General features: G+C 31.4%; 2 protein-coding genes across 2 annotated transcripts in view; both read right to left on the reverse strand.

The window, feature by feature from the left end:
• The window catches only part of LOC132952660 (shootin-1), a 33,704-nt gene extending 25,829 nt beyond the window's left edge, over nt 1–7,875 (reverse strand). The window contains exon 1 of the mRNA XM_061025015.1: nt 7,512–7,875. The gene's annotated coding sequence lies outside the window, so the exon portion shown is untranslated. The remainder of the gene's footprint in view (nt 1–7,511) is intronic.
• Nucleotides 7,876–14,729: 6,854 nt separating this feature from the next.
• LOC132951962 (protein Skeletor, isoforms B/C) overlaps nt 14,730–22,504 on the reverse strand; it is a 102,788-nt gene continuing 95,013 nt past the window's right edge. Inside the window, exon 15 of the mRNA XM_061024043.1 lies at nt 14,730–21,025. Coding sequence (XP_060880026.1) covers nt 20,846–21,025 — 180 coding nt within the window. The 3' untranslated portion in view covers nt 14,730–20,845. The remainder of the gene's footprint in view (nt 21,026–22,504) is intronic.

Below are 22,504 nucleotides of genomic sequence, written 5' to 3' on the forward strand. Positions count from 1 at the left end.
TAAAAAATAACTCATCATTAAGGTTAATTAGCAAACTTCAAAACCAAAAGTAACTTACAGACCATCTTACATCTATTATAGTGTAATAAAGCTAGAAAGAATCACTTATAACTTGTGAAATCTTAAACTCAATAATGGAAATCAGAATGCAAACTTGGCGCTTTTCGCATATTATATTATGTACTTATATTGTCCATCTTAATATTATGGTTTATAATGTTTCCTAATCCCGTGTGCGTTTAGATAGATACTATCGTTTACACTTATGAGTTGTAGGTATCATTAGGATCATAGAATTATTTATTTATTTATTTCTCATAAATCAGGATATTTTCGCACATCATAATATTATATTATAGAAACTCCGTCGTTATAAGTACATTGTGTGCGTTTAGGATTAACAGGACAGAGAAATCCATAGGACAATAGACTTTTGTGACGCAATTATATTAGCGAGCACTGTGTTTTTTTAAACTGCTGGTGCCTATGGTATAATATATTATTAAGTACTGTTGTACGTAGATACAATGCGTGCGAGATACACCCAAAAGCAGGATTTACTAACTACGCTACAATATTGTAATCATAAACACCAAAGTGGGACCTAACCCGTACAACACATAATTAATTTGAAAACCAAACAATTAGTAATCTATTATTTCGTTCGAGCCAAACGTGTAAACGAAATGCATTACTCGAATTAATTTTTACGATCGTGCCTATTAAATTGATTTAAAATAATATACGAAAACATTATATTGATTTTATTATTTTATGATAAAATCGTTCCTATTTCCTAGCAGTTGTAACTAATTTTATGCGATAGTCGTATAATCGTTATTGTGCCAATAGTTATGTTGTATTCTCTGTAAAATATAATATGTACAGCGTACACATTCTTCGTATCTAGCGTTTTGTATTTGGTTTTATAAGTCATATTGCATCATTCACGAATCACGGAGATGCGAAATAATTATATACGTAAACATTGAAAATTATCTTATGCAATATTGAATTGAAATTCCGAACGAAAACAAAAAAGGTTATATTTTGAATCAAATGACCATGTGGATAATCTATACAAACCATATTTACCGTTCACCCATTTTATAACCATTACCATCGCTTCCATAAATCATCTATGTTCTGTATTATAATCATATATATCCGTATAGAACTGTCATAAAAAATGGGTTTTTGCGAAGAGCTAAAATATTTAGTTTTTCGTTTTAAATCACCTGTACATATACATAGCTCACAAAAAATTGCATTCTACGTTATTCTCAACTCATCTCGTCATTGAGAATTAAATAAAATTCCATAATATTAACAAACTATAAAAGATACTCCATCATCGATGGAAAATGTTTGACCATCGCAGAGTTAAATACGTGATTCATTTATAAACATAATATATTATATTATAATGCCGGAAAAAAGATTCCCAGAAAAAAAATACCCGTTTGTAAAATCATATAGATATTATTATAAAAAACATAATATAATATTATTTATTATTTGTATGTTAACGTGGGTATTGGTTTATTTTATAAATTACATACAAAATAAAATTACTATAGTTGTTCTATAGAAACATCATGATAAGTATAAATTACTTTGCACCTTAAAATTTAAGCACCATTTAACATTTACTATTTTGAATTTTCTCATTGTTTTTGCTGAGATCATTCGAAATCGTATAGCCATGGCTCATAGCGAAAAGCCGATCTGCAGAAGCCGCAGGGGTCAACATTTTGTAGCACACGTCTAGCTATTCATCATAATAATAATAATAATAATATTATCTTCAGCTAGACATAGATATAGAAAGTCTGGTATATTTCACCTATACAGAATAAAATACCCGAACGTCCGTGTCGAACTCGAAATATATTTTTAATAATATACCAATATTATACGCGGACCTTAGTATAGCTGATATTTAAATGTTTTCCTTGTACATCGCTTCGGGGTTCGCACAATCGTCGTTAGTCGTTAGTCGGTACGTATGTACTACCTACACATCTACACATACTACACATCCATATTATATTATATCTGTAGGGGAAAAAACCATCATTTTTCCGATAATACACGGCTGCCGTGGTGGTGAAAACACGTCATTACATGTAATAAAAACGTGTATTATTTTTCAGAAAATCGAGTAAAATAATTGATTCTTCTATTCGCACTCCTGGGCGGCACTAGCGATCTAGCCGCGGGGAAATGTTATTTTTTGAAAAAATGTAAATAAATGTTTTTTACTACTGAACACCTGGTAAAAGAAACCAGTTCCACCACCGCCGCCGTATCTGCATAATACGTATACCGCTATAATAGGAGACCGACGAAAAGAGAATATCTACAATCCGACTACGATGATAATCACCAGACACGGACAGTTTTGGTCCAGACACGTACCTAATACTTTACTATTGTTGTTATAATATATATTTATTATGATCATCATTAGGTATGCTAAACACTGCCCCGATCGTATTATGAGTCATTCGGACGCGTGAGTCACTAAAATGCGGTTTGTCCGTTTTTTTTTTACGAATCTAGTTCGTGAAAATTGACATGTTCGACGACTGCTGCAGTGATATAATTATTATTAAACGTAGATATACCTACTATCGTATTCCGTGGACGCGCGTAAAGCGATGACGGGTCATATAATATAATCTGTTACAATTTAAATATTATGTACATTGCATATATTATTAAACGCGATAGAAACTAACTGGAATATCAGACACCGAAAATCGCAATCGACGCGTTAATGCACTTGGGTATCTGTCGAATTAACTGCAGTTAACGCATTAACGCATACGAACAGCACGGCTGAATAGTAGGCACCTATACATCCAGCTACGTCGCGACCGGTCGTGACATAACGATGATTGGCTTTTTTAAAGTAAATCTTGATATCACGATTTTATAGTAAATATATAAGTGTTATTTACTCAGCAGGTACTGAGATAGCTGCGAGTCAAAAATATTGTATTATTATTAGGTATTATGGATTTTTTTTTAGATGAATTATTAGACGTATACCTACCTAATCATTGATCACAGACTTATATAGTTATAATAATTTGGAATGCTTATAAATTATTGTGGAGGAGAAACGTTATTTTTTTATATTGTGTACAGTAAAATGTATAATACAATTTATAGATCCATTAATTTTATTTCAAAAACAAATCTCAAACAACTAACGGCAAACAGTAATATTTACATAAAATGTTTACTCAAAGTTTGCAACAAATTTTTTTGATTCTCAAGGCCTTTTTCCATAAACGACGAATATATAAACTATACATATTATACTGTACTATACTCGTCGAATTTTTTAACTACGTGTCCCACGTGTACGTAATTTAAAGACATTACAATATTATTCACGCATGATACACATACTATGTGAAATTGTCGTATTTATAACCATTAATTTAATTTTTTTCACAATAACTTTTTTCCAAGTTTACAGGTACCTATATACCCGTATATACCTCTTATTTGTTGTGTTTTATTTTGTTAATAACCGAGAAAGGGACGCATGGAAACTCCGTCACAATATGTACCAACCTATTTTAAAAAATACCCTTTTTCGAATATGAACAATTCAAATTAAGGTTTGAAAAATAAAAAAATCTAAAATACGTATGAATATAAAAATATAGCATTTTTACAAAAACGAATTAAACTAAGTCAATATACAAAATTATTAAAATTATTATATTATTAAAAATTAAAAAAAATATAATTTTTATAATAATATTAGCCATTAAAACCAATAATAGCAACCATTTATAAATAAAAATTTCCATTGTAAATCTCAAAATTCCTGTTTGAGCACCTCCCCGGGGCTCGACCTCTAATTTACCCTTTTTAAGTAGCCTATCTTCTTCTCAAATGTCTAATCTATCCCTGTACCAAATTGCATCGGATGGACGGCTTAGGAATGCATAAAGGACAGACAAACATTCATTTATACATTTATACCTATAGATAATCATCTATAAATTAAAATATTAAATACACGTAATATGTATAATAGGTATGCCAAAAGTTAAAAAATTAAAAATTAAAAAATCTGGTAGTAAATCTAAACACCGACGGCGTTTCCATAATATATGACAATTACAGGTAAGAAAATAAAACTGGTGAACTTTACATTAGACATTTTCATTACCTTTTTATTTAACCGGTATTTTGGTGAAATCTATAATCACTCCCGAGAAATGTGACCTTATGTTATTAGTTGTTACTTATGTATATTATATAGGTAAAATAGGTAAAACTATAATATACTATAATGTATAATCAATGGGTACTTTATTATTAGGTCAACTACAGTGCAGGGAATTCCGGACGTACGTGCCTCTCATCGGTTTAGTCATTTTAGGTTTTGACACATTTCACAGTACTTCAATTATTAGATATCAAATTATTGTATGATATTATTGACATGCAACATATGTGTAACATATACGTCATGTCGAAAAAAATATCAAATTAGGTATATAATACAATATTGAATAAACGATTATATCCGATATGAGAGAAAGCAGCGACCGCGACAGATACAACGCGTATGAGTGTTTGTGAGGGAGAGAACAGCACTACTGGTAACCATATAATTAACACGACCGCAATCGTAAAAGTTGGCAGTAAAACTTCATCACTTCCAATAAAAAAAATTTGTTACAACAAAAGCATAAGACTCAATCGTAAAATTGCATCCAGTCTATTATAATAATAATAATTAATAATGTATAAATAATTATTATTTGCAGAACGGAAAATAGTATCTTACATAACATTACATTTCCTATACAGTAGTAATAGTAAGTTATAAACAAAGATGAATCCTCTCTCCTTTCTATGAGTGATCTTAACGTTCGCTTTCCACGAGGTAAATAAAAAAATACATAAAATATCTGAAGTGGATGATGTGTTTAACGTAACACGCATTCACATAACATACTCAGACGACGTTAAATTTTGTTGTTTAAAATATTTTTTATACAATTTAAATAGCTTTTGTAAAAATATTGTATTAATTCTACGTATTTTAGATTTTTACTTTTTTTACCATTTATTCCAATTTCAAATAAGGAAAAAATAAATGTATTTAAATAGTTTTTTAATTGAATACAATATACTGTTAGAAACTTACCAATATATCTAATAATGTATTAAATTGGTAAATAAAAATATCAGCTCGTTTAAAATAAAGTTAATAGAAAATACATCACAGCCGCGTAAACCGGATGGGCGTCCGATAGCTGACTTCAATATTTGCAGAAAAATTCGCCAGAACGGAATTAAAAAAATACTGCGATGATAAGCACAGGATACTATTATTGACTCGTTTCTGACGACGTCATAATATTACTTAATATTATTATGTCGTGGCGGAGAAAATTATTATTGTTTTGCGCGATAAGGTTTTTAAATTCATACACAATATTCAGATATTGCCTGCTGCACTACAACATTCAACACATAATCATATAAATTATTATAAAAATAAAACCTTTGTGCGCGAAACGCGGCATATCACGTGAAAAAATACTATTGTCGCTTGTGCGCACCACTATTTACATAATACACAGTAGGCACCTACATATAGGTATTACCGTCAAACGCAGATTATTGGCTCCTTTGTCCGCGCACAAATCCTTTTGTTTTTACTTCGTGGACGCAGACTACTGTGATATAGTGTATAACGTTTTAGCGCACCTATGAACGGTCACACAAACTGAACACGTAGGTACTTCACCTCGTACACGATATCTCGATTAATAAAGTTTAAAGTGATCACAGAGTTCAAAGCGGCAGTTTTTAATGCGTTCGCATCCGGTCGCGCGGTCAGTGCAGTATTATATTATATTATACGATCATGACAACACGACCGTGGTACTTACGTGCGAGTCTGCAGCCGGTACATTAGGTAAACAATATATATATACCTAGCTTATACGAATAATACACTCGCGATAATAGGTGATTAAAATATTATTTATTTTCGTAACGTTGAACTTGGTGGGCGGAGATGCAGTGTCACAACTAAACCGGTATAGCATAATATTTGCGTAGTATTGAGTAGTAGGGTAGGTTTCCGTTTTTCGGTACACCATTGTCGAGGGCCGGGGTTCAAACTACAAAGTAGGAAATCTACGAGAAGAATGTACCTATTCAAGAATATGAATTCAAAGTTAGCTTTTTAAATTAATTTCCAGTTTTATAACTTGGTTTGTTCATAGATACCGGTGTGATAAACGGTACTATAACAAAATTGTTGTATACAACCATATACATAAGTAATTTTTAAATTAATTTACTAAAAAATTTATTAAATATTTTAAAAATCGTTCGAAACTATGAAATACAAGACTACCAAGGAAAAAACTCGAATATAAAATAACGCGACGCGTGTTTTACTAGTTTTATAAAAAAAATTATAAAATGTCAGTTTTTTAAACATTTAGGCCTTAAATGACTGACTGTGACACTCGTGGGGGGTCGGCGCTTAAAAATGTTTACCTAAAGTGGGTAGAGAAATGATAATAAATCTTTATCTTAATCGGGCATCTCGTCTACAGCAGGCTGTAGCTGATATTATTCGATGTATAAAAAGGGAATTGAAGCCGATGATGGTCTGCCGGCGATAACGAATAGAGTGGTGTAATTATTTACAATGTTATTGTGAGAATCGGTAGATAGACTGATACAGATAATAAGATAGAAGTTATCAAAGTGGGAAGATAATTTGAAAATCGTCGTATCGAGACCCGTGCCCATATGTCTATGGTTTTTAAAACTAATCGATTACAATATGGTTATGGTTTATTAACACTTTTGACATGATTATTTCGAACCCGCCGGGCACGTCATGATTTTTGAATTTATCGTTAAAACTTATAAATATATACCCAGCTATTATAAACATTATTAACGTTTTACGATCACTCTGACAGTCGTAATGGTTTAGTTCAAAAGTTCAACTCGAATCCGACGCACTGTTATTTATTACAGTGATATTGTACAACAGTCAACAAAGTGGCCATTTGCCGACGTTTTTCCCTAAGTATTCCGAGTGCGAGTAAATGTGTAATCGTGTAATAATAAAAATACTATACAGTAAATACTGTAAATACTGTAACTTCAGAATTTGTTCCTAATATTTCGACGAATAAAAATTAGAAATTCGGCTCGAAAAAAAACACGTCAGACATGGCGAGGGTGCGAAACGAGCGCAGGTAGGTACCTGCAATATTGTAACGGGTTTATGGGTGTATAATAAAAAACCATCGAAATTCCAACGATGAACATATTTTATACCCCAAGACACGGCTGGTTGTCAGTGCAATAGCGTCGTAAAATATATATCATACAACATGTTCTGCGCTACGACGATTTGTACGACAAATTGTAATATCGGTAGATCTGGTCGACGACGACGAAATTATAATCCCAACTCCGGTAAAAACCCAAATTACCTGTTTGTGGCGGCGTCCGAATAATTATTAATCCTGTGCACTGCACACGGCGGCGGTAACCAACGGAAGATCCGGTGTCACCGAGTCATCTCCGAACTCAGGTCGAGTCAGCACCACACGTCCGATACGCACACCCGGCGAGAAGACCGTATTTTATTTTAACCTTTTAGTGAAAATCTCTACGTCGAATCGCGTCTCTCTTACACCCACAATCGAAAACCCACCAAACCGCTTATACGCTTATATGCGACGAACACACAATATTATTAAAAGAATATACGCGACGCGAACCGCGTTCACCGGACGACTGCGATGCACTACGACGCTGTTCACGACCGTTCAGAACCGCATGTGGCACATACCTACCGAGATAACGTGTGCGCGCAAGTACCACACAACCACACTACCACAACCACGCTGATAACGAGTCGTTATTGAAGGCCACCGCGCGACCACCACCACAGTCGTCGTCACTACCATTGAGTGCTATTATATTATACAGTAGCACGACAGGTCACACTAAAATCTGATAAATAATACTAATAATAATAATAATATTGTGTGAGCCAGGTATAATGTACCTAGTAATATTACTAATTATTATCAGGTATTAGTATTATTCCGAGTTGTGAATTATTGTGACCGTCGTCCGCACTGCCGTACGTGAGTTACCGTTAAAAACACAACCAACTCGAGTTATCTCACTATAGTCACTTGTAACTTATTTTACAAATATTAAAAAGTATTACTATATCGTTAGGTTGACAAAAGTGTACTACATAATAACTGTTTTGGTTACCTGTCGTAGGTTATGTAGTTTACACCGCCGTCCACGGATTAGAGTGTAGAGAGAATGGACTGGAAACGGCAAAGGGCAGGCGAGTGAGGGGGATACGGAGATCTTAGGGTTCGTGATAGATGTGCAAGGGGGGAGGGGGAATAAAAAGTATCTACGTAAAAGCTACGAGCAAGATTTTGGTTAATATGATGATTCTAGCCTCTAGTTAGGTGGGAGTGTGGGACCGCGGTACACGTCTCTCGCAAACTTTCTGCGGCTCATTATTGCTCTCGTTTCCAGTTTACATCCTATCTTAGTATCTTTGTCCATGGTTAATACTGAAGAGTTTAAATTTGAACGGTTTTCAGAATATTAGTCGCGATCACTTATGAATATTATGTCTATAAGGCTTATATTTCCCATATCTGTCCGTTGGGTTTTACAACCAACTACCAAGCCTTACTCAACCAAGCCTGGGGTGGTCCAGGGGGGGGGGGGCATGGCCCCCGGGCATTGATTGTTAGAATTTATTTAGGGGCCTCAGATTTGTCCATTACTTGATTCGTTTTAGGGTATAACACTGCATAAATCACCTAAAAAAAATCGATGATTATTTAGCGAAGAAAAAAGCTTGTAAATTATAATTTATAAATAAAGTGATACAATAATGAATAATGCATTATTCATTATTTATTGCTATGTACCTAATACATATATATATTTATTATAACAGGTACCTAATATTAAATAATATATATGCATTATTTTTTTTTTCATACAGGGGCCTCATTTAAAACTTTGGCCCCTGGGCCTCAAAATGTCTTAATCCGGGCTTGTACTCAACAGGTGTCGGGCGTTGAATATTATTATAATTTAAATGTGTACACATTCGTGCAGTCGTGTATAATATCATTAAATCGTATACTCGTGTACCTACGCGTCACCCGATATTCAAATCGTATATCTAAATTTTTTTTTTTTTTGTTTACTTTCGTTCCCAACGCCTTATTTGATATCGCTCGTAGTTGATTTAATTACGACGGCGTGTGTTTCAAGGCTCGTCGATGGACGCTCTACATTAAAACGTCAACCACTATTGTGCCTATACTGATTACTGTACCCACTACCCGATACGATATTATTTACACGACGAAAGTATGTATATATATAGGTACACATTGTAATAACATAGAGCCTAACTGAAATCTGAATACCGATATATACCTGCACAGCGTTGCATAATAATATATGGCCAACCATTGGCTTTCGCAGTGGCGTTTTATAATTCATATAGCTGATCATATCCGTTTTAAAATATCTATATCAAACGGTTTTTAATAATCATTATTCATTATAAGTATATATTATGGTATGAATTATGTTAGAAACAGAAAACAGAGTACCGCCATACTGTACCATACGCCCTTATTCCTTAAACACAATATGAAAATAACGTTTGTTTTGTACCTTTAAGTTATTTAATGCAGACAACCGTAGATATATAATACAATAAGCATTATAATATGTCTATGCAGACAGCTGTAGTTATTACCGCAGCACTCCGATATAGTCTCCCCCCCCCAACAGCACACACACCCACATACACACAATATCAATGCCACATTATTCCTACCTGTAGACGCGTGGACCGCCAGGAATTCGTAGCAATAACAAAGACTGTTTTTGTGTATCTTTATAAATTTATAATACAGAAAGAATAGATTTTATATAATGGGTTATTATAATAAATTATAATATACGTAAAAAAATGACTTAGAATAAATCGTTTATTACAAGAAGGCATAAAATGTGTTTTAAATTTCAACCTTTTTTTTATAGAGTAAGGTACCTATATAGTATATAGGTATTAGGTATTATATATAATATGCATATTAAAAGATTATAAAATATCTACCGGACTGTTTGCAGGTCACCTCTATACCCTCGAACGCAATTCAATATGGTCATTACTCATTACACGTTTACGAGTAGGTAATAACAATTGACGGAATAAATATTATAAGTACATAACATTATAAACAGCCCATATATAGGTTATGCAAACGTATAGGTATACGCGTTTATAATAACTGTTGTCGATTGCCAAGTCGTTTAATTGATATAAGAAACGTATTTTATTACACGTAATTTACGTACCTGCCTATTTGTCAAACGTAGGTATATTGCATAACTACATAAGAGTATAAGACACATAATAAAACAATAGTAATATGTACCCGCTAGTGCTGCAGGTGTACTGGAATATCTACCTAGTTTATTGTTCTCAATAGTTTGATGAAACATTTTGTCTTGTTTTATAGTAATAACTAGCTGTCTAACTGTTTAAAATAATACCTATAACTATTATTTCGATCATATAAACATTTTAATATTTTTTGTAGTATTTATTATTTAATATTCATTAAAGTTACTAATAGGTATAAAAGTGTAATAACACTTATTGTTTCATAGGTAGGATAATAACGATTATTGAAACCCATATATTAGATATTCGTCATGGAATTATCTGGACACTTGATTTTATTGTTTAATGAAATAATGACTTTTTTTTGACAAAAATTGATTTATTGCTAAAGACATAATAATCAATACTTACATAAAATTAAATCTAAAACAAATTAGTAGATAACTTATCTGGATAATGCACTGCAACATTGCTTATACAGTTATAACTAATAACAAATAAGTAATAACGAATAACTAATAACTAATAAAGTAATAACTAATATTTTGTATTATTTTATCATAATAAGAATTAAGACGGAAACGAAAACCACTAATTTGTTTACTCAACACATTGTATCAGTAGGTGGGTAAAACATTGAAAACAATATGTCATTAAACATTGTACTTACGTATAGGTAACTTTTAATAACGATCTCTGGCAAAAAAAAATTAATATACAATATTATGTCGAGCTTTTTATAAAATCAATGTATTTGATTGGCTAGATTTATATAATATTACGGTGAATGGTTAGGTATATGCGATATGACTTGCATGTGTAGTGTACCTACATATTATATTTTGTTTTACGACAACAGTATAGTGTACAACAGTAGATATGTTGTTACATATAGATAGGTACCTATTTCGTAGTTGAACTATACGGTAATAATGATTCAACATCAACTATATAAATTGTAAATAGAATATTATTTCTAATATTTGTGATGATGAAAAACCCGTCCAGAGGTTTCAGAACCATTCCGACATTTCCAAAACCGTCCAGAGATTTCAGAACGTGTGAAAAATACAAATAACTTGCGCCATGATGAGATCTAGTAAGAAAAAAAAATGATAATGTTTTAATTGTCCGTCTCAATTTCACACAGCTGATAACTGTAAATTCAAATATTATTCATGCAAAAAATGTAATCGTAAACACAATTATATTTCACTTTGAAAAGACTCAAGTTGAGCGACAATTACAAAACCAGTTTTCAAATATTATTTCACTGTCTATATTGTCTATACTGTCTACATAACCATCTTTAGCTAAGAGTCACTGCCAAAACCCAAGGAACTTATACTCTATTCAAGTTAAGAAACGTAGTCGGCGGCCGACTTGTGGCGTAGGGGCGTGGCAATCGCAGTCGGTAAATTGCGTCCCCACAAAAAGGTCATAGTAATTATAATATGTAAATTGCGGCCCATGTACTTTTAAAACATACGTAAATTGCGTCCCGGGTAAATTTGAAATGTACGTAAATTGCGGCCTGGGATATTCCGATTTCCGGTCAGCTGTACAATTTAAAGATAAGTATTAATCTTTCATTGATCGATGTAGATAAGCGTTTCAGGAGCAGACGAAATGGTTAGAGTTTTAACGGTATAAGCTCATCATTTGGTTCCGAAGCGCCCGACTGTGAAACTATGCGTGCTGCCCACTGATGCTGTTTCAGTTAAAAATTTAAATTTTCCAACAGGGCCCCATACCACGGATACACCGCACACATATTAATATAAACAGATATTAATCCCAGACAGCATTTTGAAATGATAATATTATAATAATATTTTTAGTCAAACATTTGCTGTCTGGGAATAAGCCAGTATCGACCAATCGGCGACACTCACTGCACATATAGGTACACATTACTCTTATTAATCAATTAATAATCTTGTTTTGTGAATTATTATGAAAGAAAGGCCAACTGCAGTTGTGTATTATATTGTTGTATTTTTATGTATTTTATCAACCATCGTCGTGAACGTTGTATATTTGCTAACGAGACCGTATATTTTATATTATAAAAATCTTAATTGTGTGGGCACGAATTGCCTCTTTTTTATTATATACTTTGCGGGTGCGAATATTCAACTGTAGGTATCCACGCGAATCACCCATATATAATGTAAATTGTAATTATACTCGTAGACGCGAATCGCTGGTTCTATTATTATATAATATTGTGAGCTGCTGTGTGCATTTTTCATATTTATTTAGATGTGGGAGCAGGCAGCAGCTGGCCAGTCTGTGGTCTGACAAATTTTAATTTTTTTAATTTTGTATTTATTTAAGCTACATGACAATTTAATAATTAAACTGGCTCTGTTGGCCCAACAGATTAAATATGCAATGATAAAATTAAATAGCCCTTTTTGCCTAACAATATAAATCTAGCAATTCAATTAATAATAATAATTTTGACTCATTGAATTGTATAATGTATATTGTATAATATTAAATAGCTATTATGAATTAATCTTTTATATATTAATTGTGTCGCTATACGAATTATATTATTTTTTTATATTATTATTCATCATATCAATTTGTTACCAGCAATACACATATTTAATTACCATTACTCGTTTTTATCCATTTATAATAGGTCATCTTACCTTCCTCATTTAGTTTACACACACACATAACCATCCCTACGTAGCTCATCAGACTTGTGCGGCTTTCAGAACCACTCTGACTGAGTTACATCCACAAATATATTTATATTATACATACTATAATGTGTATAATGTGACCGACACGGTCGGTATTGGTATATATTACATTATGTGGCGTGTGCTAAGCATTCGTTAGGGTTCGTTAATTATTATTATTATTGCTCTAACACAAGTCCATTAACCCATGGATTACATAAGGTTGAGGAAGTGATTCGAATACACTAGTATAATTATTTATCTGAAATACTTAAATAAAATTTATTATATTAAAACTGTAAGTAATGATTTCGCGATCCACCATAAAAACCTCAGCGACCCTGATTTGGGTGGCCCCTAACCCGAGGTTGGGAATCACTGCACTAGGTACTAGTAACTAATACTTTGTACTATTTTATCATAATTATAATAAAAATGGAAACAATATTTACTAATCTGTTTGCTCAATACATTGTATTAGTGGGTGGAGAAAATGTTGATAACAAAATTTGATAAAACACTTCACGTAACTCTTAACCCTCTTAAGATTGAAATACGATGTATGCCAAAACAATTTATACATGAGCTTTTTATAAAATCAATTTATTCGAGTGGCTAGGTTTATAAATTATGGTTGATGGTTATACGATATTATGGCTTATTATATTAGTAGTGTACCTATATTTTTTGTTTTACGACGCCAGTATACCCCACTTTATGATTATATGGGTACTGTGTTGCGGTTGAGCTGCGGTAGCAAAGTTTCCAACGATTTATCAACTATTTTCTATGTAGAAAATATTTCACCTTATATAAATTCTTGTGGTTTAATTAGAGGGAGTAGAAACTGCAATATAGTTGTTATTATTAAATTGTATCACATTTAAATTCCAAATTACCTATAGGGTTTTTAAAAATAAAAATTTAAGTAGGTAACCACTATTTATGAAAGTTGTGATTACACATTTTTCCATCTTTATTATATAGCCAAGTTTAGATTCCAGGCAACCTCCCTAGACAACTTAAGCGAAAATGGTGTCACGACCAATAATATATTATAATTAATTTGTTTAAACAAAATATTATTTTATATTTACAATCTGTATTTACCATCGACGACACCCCGTGTGAAAGTTTTTAAGGAGAGAGTAGGTCCCCCTACATGAATTCCTTTTAAGACGCCTGCAGGGCGGGTTATGTGGAATTTGCTTGGATGAGAGATGGATGATAATAGGATTGGAGTGAGAACTGAAAGTTATGTGTCCTTTTTTATATGTGAGATTATTTATGGTTAGAATTCAAATGTCTTTATAAATTGAGTCACTGGTGATGTACCAGCTAGGGAGCACCTGATAATGATCGTAGACATAGGTATAGACTAGAATAACTGTATTGTTCTGGTGTTTGAAGGTTTGGCTGAGTCCCAAAGTTGAATGCCATAATAGTATCACATTGGTCTTAGAAGAGCCATACAGAACCTCACTAAACATAATATAACATAATATACAATATATATAAAATATATATGATATACATAATACATATAATAAACAAAGAATATGTAAAGCCCATAATATACTTGGTATTTTTTTTTATTAAATAAATAGAAGAAGTATGTATTTTAATTATTTTGAAAATCCAGTCATACGATTTACATTGTAGATATATTTTAAAGTTTTAAACATATTTTATTTTTATAATAAATTATAAACTGTGCTATTTAGTAGGTACATGTTCATATTATATAATAATAATAACTGCCCAAGAGCAGAACAAAACGTAAAAAAAAAAGATTTAGTGGTAGGTATAATAAAGAAAACATTCACATCATCTTCTACTTCTACTTAATAATATCAAATCATGGATATCATCTAATATTATTTGGAATACAGCTGTAGGTATACTAGCTTAATAATAATATGTAAGTTCATTATATTTTGATAAAGTTTGTCAAAAAAAAAAAAAAAACATAATTAGCTATATACTATCAATAAATATTAAATATACAAATTAAACTAATATTATTGTCAAGTGTTCATATAAAGGTAACATTAACACATTTATAAAATCTAAATTAGTTTACACGGCAAAAATTATTTTAATTAATTATTTTTATTTTTTTTAGAGAGAGACAAACAGGTGTAAACACACAAATCTATTACATTTTATATGATATATAAATATATATATATATTAAATCTGCTTTACTCCATTTACCGTGTCTGTAACATATTAATTATTTTACACATTGTACATTAAAGTGTAAAAAAAAAACAATATTTTTACAACACCCAATGTCTCTCTCTTTCTCTCTTTCCAGTTTCTTATAAATACCTATACATGTCTAAATGTAATTAATGTAATTAATCGTATGAATGATACATTTTTTTATATAAAAAAATTCTTTCAAGCGATAAGTACATATATAATTTATATTAAAAGTTAACCTAAATTATATTGTAATTTATTAATCGTCTAAGAAAAATTATTGTCGAGGTTTACATAAAATTCAAATTTGACTTGTAGTCCTTAATAATAAAGAACAACAATTATTATAATAATAGTAATATTAATAAAAAAAAAAAAAATGTTTAGTAATAATGTGATAATTATTGTCATCAAAAACACAGATTTGTTTCATATTCTTATAAAATATTACAAGAGATAGGTATATAATATTGTATAATTATTATTATTTTACATCAATAAACAATAGGTACACGGGAAATCGATTTATTTTATTTTATACGGTTTATGTGTGGCCGTGTGGGTTTAACCTAACCTAACCTAACCGCTATTGTAGACTAACATGTTTTCCTAACGTATTATGCCTATTATTGTTGTTTGTTCTCTTTTTTTGTTCATAGATTTTGACTAAAACTGTTTTCTTCGCCACATATTATTGTGTAGCTGGATGCTAATTGCTGGTACTCGAGTGTTTTATAAAAATAAATACCTACCTAAAAATTCTATAAAAAGCACCTACACAGTACACACATTTACGTATACAATACGTTTTATTCCCGGTACCGTTAAAACATCATGACTGCTTATAAATATAACTTTCCTTATAAATAATAATATATTATATGTAGTTAGTAATACTTAAAATACAATATAATAATATTATGCTTAAGACTTAAAACACATAATATAAAACTTAACCGATTAAACTTTTAACACGCTCTCGTCAGAAACAAAATATAGTTCTATAGTGAAGTGTAAACAAAACAGTACAACGAATTAACGAGAGATGGATTTATAGGACGAATCTTGAAATTGGTGGATGGTAATAATATTTACTGCGTTACTATATACGTCACACAATACGATTATATTACTAATTTCACAAAATTAAAATAAAATTGTTTATTTATCTTTTTAATTTTATTGTTTGTTACATCAAAGTCCAGGACCACCAAGGCGGTAGTTTAGATACTGGTTTAGATAATTATATTCGCGGGGGTGGGCTAAAAGATATTTATTTTTCACTAATTTTGGTTAAGTTCACAATTTATGTCTACTATCGGGGACATTATGAGTTTTTATACCGCAATTTTAAATACGCAAGGAAAATTACTTTGATGTATAATATATAATATACTACCTATGTAGGTATAAATGTATAATAGTTACATAACATGTACAATGTGCCTGATAATTTCTCGCTAGATAAATCTACTATTTCAAATTATTGTTAATTATGACAGTATTGAATTTGAATTTTTTTTTACACAATTTTCCATAGAAAAATATAATTTATCAGAAATTAACCATATCATAGTTTCGTGAAACGCGTATAATATAATATATTATGTAATATTTTATAGTATTATGAAAACACTTTTAGACATCACTACATCAGTAACATAATATCATAATTCATATTATTATAGCAACTAGTAAAAAATAAATTGGGGGACGAACTTAGCTACTATAATTAGGTACTATACTATAGTATGTCTACATATTCGACAAGAGCAAAATCAGATAAAAATAAAAAAAAATTTCTTAAACGTTTACAATTTGACGAGAGAAATGTAGTACAGTATAATATAAAATTATTATTACATATTTTATATTAATTTATTATCGTATTCACATAGGTACAATTATTATAGCCATATTAATAGGTATATGAATTACGTAAATAGTGTGTTACAAAAAATTATACAAAAACGATTAACATAATATTTTAAACGTAATAACCACTTAGAACATATTTTATTGTCAATAATTACCTATATTATATTTTATAGTTACGAGATTCCTTAAAATTTAATCGACTAAAACCTAGAAAATATTATTGTCATTTTGTATCAACATTCGGTTTATTGGTTTAAAGTTTAAACGTTTCGATTACATTTTAATATAATATTGTATTATAACTTATAATATTATATTGTATGGGATGCTCGAAGAAATCGGATGATCGATTATAAATTTATGATATTATTATTATGACTAATAAATAATAATCACGATGATGACGGCTTGGGCGTATATGAGTGTATTCGCGGATTTCACTCGAGAATCGGTTCCACTCGTAGATATTAATATTATGCTATACGAGATCATAATAATATTATATTTTGAGCAATATTGTTTAAAGATTTTATCGGACCGACTGTATTATAGAACTCGCGTGAGTCGTAAGTCGTAACTCGTTAAGGTCGTAACCATTAAAATACAATTTGTTAATATTATTATTATGGATTACATAGGTATTGTATTATTAAAAATAGTGTGTGCGCATGCGTAGTCGAAAAATTAACGAACGACATCGACACTCGAATTTATTTGACGTATTATAATTATTTATAGTGTCGTAAATAATATTATTATAATTCGTAATCGAATCATTGTCGATTTCGGATTTACATAATCTTGATATTTTTAAACTTTGGAAGCGATCTGCAATGTTCATTGTAATATGACGTATTTTTCGTATACGAATCGTTAAGAGTTATCACGACGTGTGTTCTACGTCACGGCGTTTATTAGATAATATAACTTAATGTTATTAAGTATTAATTTTCTTTGTTCAACTTTGAGATTGTGCGAATCAGTTTTCAATGTTGTGCTTTGCGTTTTACGACTTGGCTTTTGTGGGCGTTTAAGAATCCCCGCGTTTCTTTTCGAGTTCGCGAAACGATGTTTCTCATACAAAATCCTTCCGCTTCAACCGGTTTGTTTATAATTATTAATTATCGTATAATACATCATAACAAGCCCAAAAAATGTACTCAAAAATTTAGATTTTAGAAAATAGAGCCGAAGAGTTGGCCGTCGCGTTACACATAATATAGGCACACCCGTCACGCGTATCATAATATTTGCAGGAAAATAATATAATATTATCAACGACGGTGGAGGTTGAATTTTATTGAAGTGTTTATTAATTATTTTCATCGAAATTATGAAAGCTCAACTCTGTTTGTCTACGAGTTAACGTGTTTTAAAAATTCTTACACAATTTACATCACGACAACAATCGTACAAATAAGACAACCGATCTTATAATAGTCTTTGTCATGATGATAACGATGCCGACATGCCGCGGTTTTGATGATTTTATTTGTGTTTATCTAATAATTATTTGTTTTGTTTTGTTATCGTTGAAATCAAATTACAATAATATTGTTCTCGCGAAGCTCTCCTCGTCAGCGGCCACTCTCCTTATTTGTTGTGCGAATCTAGTTGGGTTATTATGTCGGAAATATCACTACCGTTATAATATTATAATGATATTGCTTTTTTTATACGGTGGCGGCCAGTGGGTCCCTTTTTTATGTCCATCGGTTTTGGGAGAAAATAATTGCCAGCGAAGAAGCTTATAATAATGTACAACATTGAATTTATGACTGAACCGTACCGACTAAGAAGTATACTAAATTATAATATTCTACTTACAGCGATCTACCGTTAAACGTGCGTAATAATAATATAATATTATACATTAAATTATATTGTTATAATATAATGCAATTTATAATTATAATATGCCTTAACGTCTACAGCAAAAATCCACTCAATTATTAGTTTACTATGTGCATAAATAATATTATGCAAATGATATGTTTGGTTTTGCTTGATATTCTTAATGTTGGGTAAACTGCGTTTTCGTTTTACGTTTAGTCTGTGCGTTGAACCGACCGCCGTCGCGTCTCTGTTCTTGATAATATTATTATAATTTATAACTTTATAAAGTTAATTAACTAACTAACTAATGAATATTGGACACTAACTACAGTAAGTATTGCTCGTAAAAGAATATGGTACCGCGTTTAATATTAATAATATTATTATTGCTATTTGCCATGTAGATGATGACAATCAATGATAAACACCATTAGAATTTTACGGGATTAACGTGTTTTGTATGTGGCTATCGGATTTCGTTCAACAAAAACCGTCTACGCCTGCAAGTCAACACAACCATGACGTGTGAAACATTCGAATTTTATACTAGTGTGTGTGTATCTGCTAATTTAATAAATTAAGTTAGTATTCTTGAAATATTGCCACATATAGCATTATAGCTCGCCAATCTAAAAGCAAATCGATATTTTTTGATCGAAAATAGACTAATCTATGGTTATAAATTATAATAATAATATTATACCTACTCTTAATATATTATATGTACCAAAGTATAATTAATTATAAATTATAACATTCTAAAATATATAAAATAAATATCAATATCAGACGTCGCCATCACCTAGTATAGTAATTTATTGTAAACGACTGATAATTATTAATATCATAATATTAGATTTTTCAGACGTCGTTTTTTTTTATTTTTTCGAATAGTTTTTGAAATTTGAAACGAACAAACTCACCACACGTTTACCGCGTAAGTTGGTTACGTTTTTATTGTTACGGTAGGTACCATATAAGACTGCAGCCGGTAATAAGACTGCAGCCGTGATCGGTCAATTAATGTTTCAAGGTCAGACTCGGGAGGGTCGCAAGTACGACGACAGGCGCTTTGGGCGACGGCCTTCCAACTCACAAGCGACAGACGTAAAAACGAAACGCACATAATATAGGTAGATATTTGGGATTTAGATCGCTTGAAATCCACTCGCTTGAGAAAGCGCGCATCGGGTATTGTCCTATATTATAGTTGCATCGAAATATCAATTAAAAACATCCGTCGTCGAAACGACGGGCTCCGGACGCCGGAGACGAAAACGTTTGGATTTGATTTTTTTTAAATGTACACTCGCGACAATAATAATATTATCGACTTATCGTCCCGTTTCAAATGGGACGAGACCATTGACCTTATACGCTCCGGGTGTAACCTCTAACCGAGATTCGACCGCGGTTGTTTAAATACCACTGAACTGTGGTTAAACTGTTGAGTGGAAAACGCAGACGGGGCGAGAAAAGGTCGTCTGAAAATATTCTTATGATATTTTTTTTATACGGACGATAAGTAATAATATTATTATGATCGCGACGAACGTTCACAAACGTTCACAAACGTTCACGTCACTGGTGTTCGGCGGCGGCGGCGGCGGCGGTGGCGGTCGTCGAGTGTCGTATTATTATTATTGTTGGGCGTTATAATAATAATTGTTGTGATCACGCCGCCGCCGCCGCCGCCGTCGGTCCGTTGTTTACCGGATCGTTGTACGCATCACAGTAAACTAATCGTGAAAATCCGCTGGACGGCTACAACGGTGGCGGCGGTCAATATGGCGCACGTCAACGGCAGACCGCCGTGCTGTCTGCTGGCCGCGGCGTTCTTGTCGTCGTTCCACTTGTATCCGGGGTCGACCACGTGGATTTTCCATCCGACAAAAGTCTGCGAATAGCTCTGCGAAATTGACAAAAACAAAAACACTGCACGTGAAACGGGGTCGTTTTATAAAGTATGAGTGGCGTGTGGTTAGGTTGGGTCGGGGTCGATCTCATGTTTTTTTTGACAGAGTATTTTACACGTCACTCGCCGTTTTTATAATATTTTATAAATTTTTTTTAAATTATAATATATAGCTAGCAAGTTGACTACGACGAGTAGTGAGTATACCACGACATCTGGTATTCACGTGATGATATTTTGTACCATAGGCTGAAATATTTTAAACTCGTTCATTTTACACGCTTTGATCTTAAACTCGTTACTTTTACACGCTTTGAATACCTACCAATATTTGTACTTTCAGGCTTTGAGGGACAATAATATTTTGGTACTCATTATTTTGTTCAAGTCCCCGTCACTAAGTACGTCATTATTGGTAGGTACTCCATGAAATTACTAAATTAGATGCAATTACAAGAAATACAAAAAAAAAACCCAAAGGCCTCTGTGCACGTCCGTCAAAAATGTATATGGCGTACGTGACAAAATCGGTGAGTACCAATTATTCTGATGCTCACGGCGTTTGGGGACAGGTCACAGCTCTATTAAAATACTTCGGCAGTCAACTTGCTGGGGATGCATAGTTAGAGCAAGTGAACATTGATAATAGGAATAATATTATAATAGTATAATATTGACACGGGAAATTTGATATCAATTAAAATGTTTTCCAAAACCTTCTACATTTTGTTTAATTTCTTTGGCGTTTCAATTATTATTATTATAATTATAATTATTATTTGTTCTACATATTATTAAGCATTAGAGCAATATTCTTAGAAGATATCTACGTTTATTTTAGCAAATACATTACAAACGAAAGTGTTCGTTGATCAGAAAACATTTTATTATTTTATTTCATACACAATATTGCATATTGAAGTGTAAGAGAAAATAATATAATATTATATTTGCAACGTTGCAGGGATTCCTATCGTAGCTCAATAGTTATTACTTATTATAGTTATTAGGTATAATATTCTATATATAGGTACCTAGTATATTATTGACTAGAATATTAAATGGATATTTCGATACTGTGTTATAGATATTATAATATAATTATGAAATGTATATTTACTATATTACCAAATTTTTACTTAATATATTGTTATTATTTTAATTATTTTACATTTTCTGTTATACTGGTGACACTAAATAATATTTAAAATAAGATAATATTATAATAGGTACATGGTAAAAATAATAATTAATTGTATGGAATAATAATATGCAATAATTGTTTTTGTTACACAGGTTTCAAATATAAACTAATTAAATCCTTACATTGAATTTGATTTTCAATAAAAGTAATTGTTTTTGGAATAGTTCTAGGATACGCAAAACCCCATATAATACAAAATTGAAAATAATTATAATATTATGTACATTACGTTGAAAGAAGGATATAATTAATAATTGATTACTGCAGGA

This window comes from Metopolophium dirhodum, chromosome 9 (genome assembly GCF_019925205.1).
Source record: "Metopolophium dirhodum isolate CAU chromosome 9, ASM1992520v1, whole genome shotgun sequence".
NCBI classification, from domain to species: domain Eukaryota; kingdom Metazoa; phylum Arthropoda; class Insecta; order Hemiptera; family Aphididae; genus Metopolophium; species Metopolophium dirhodum.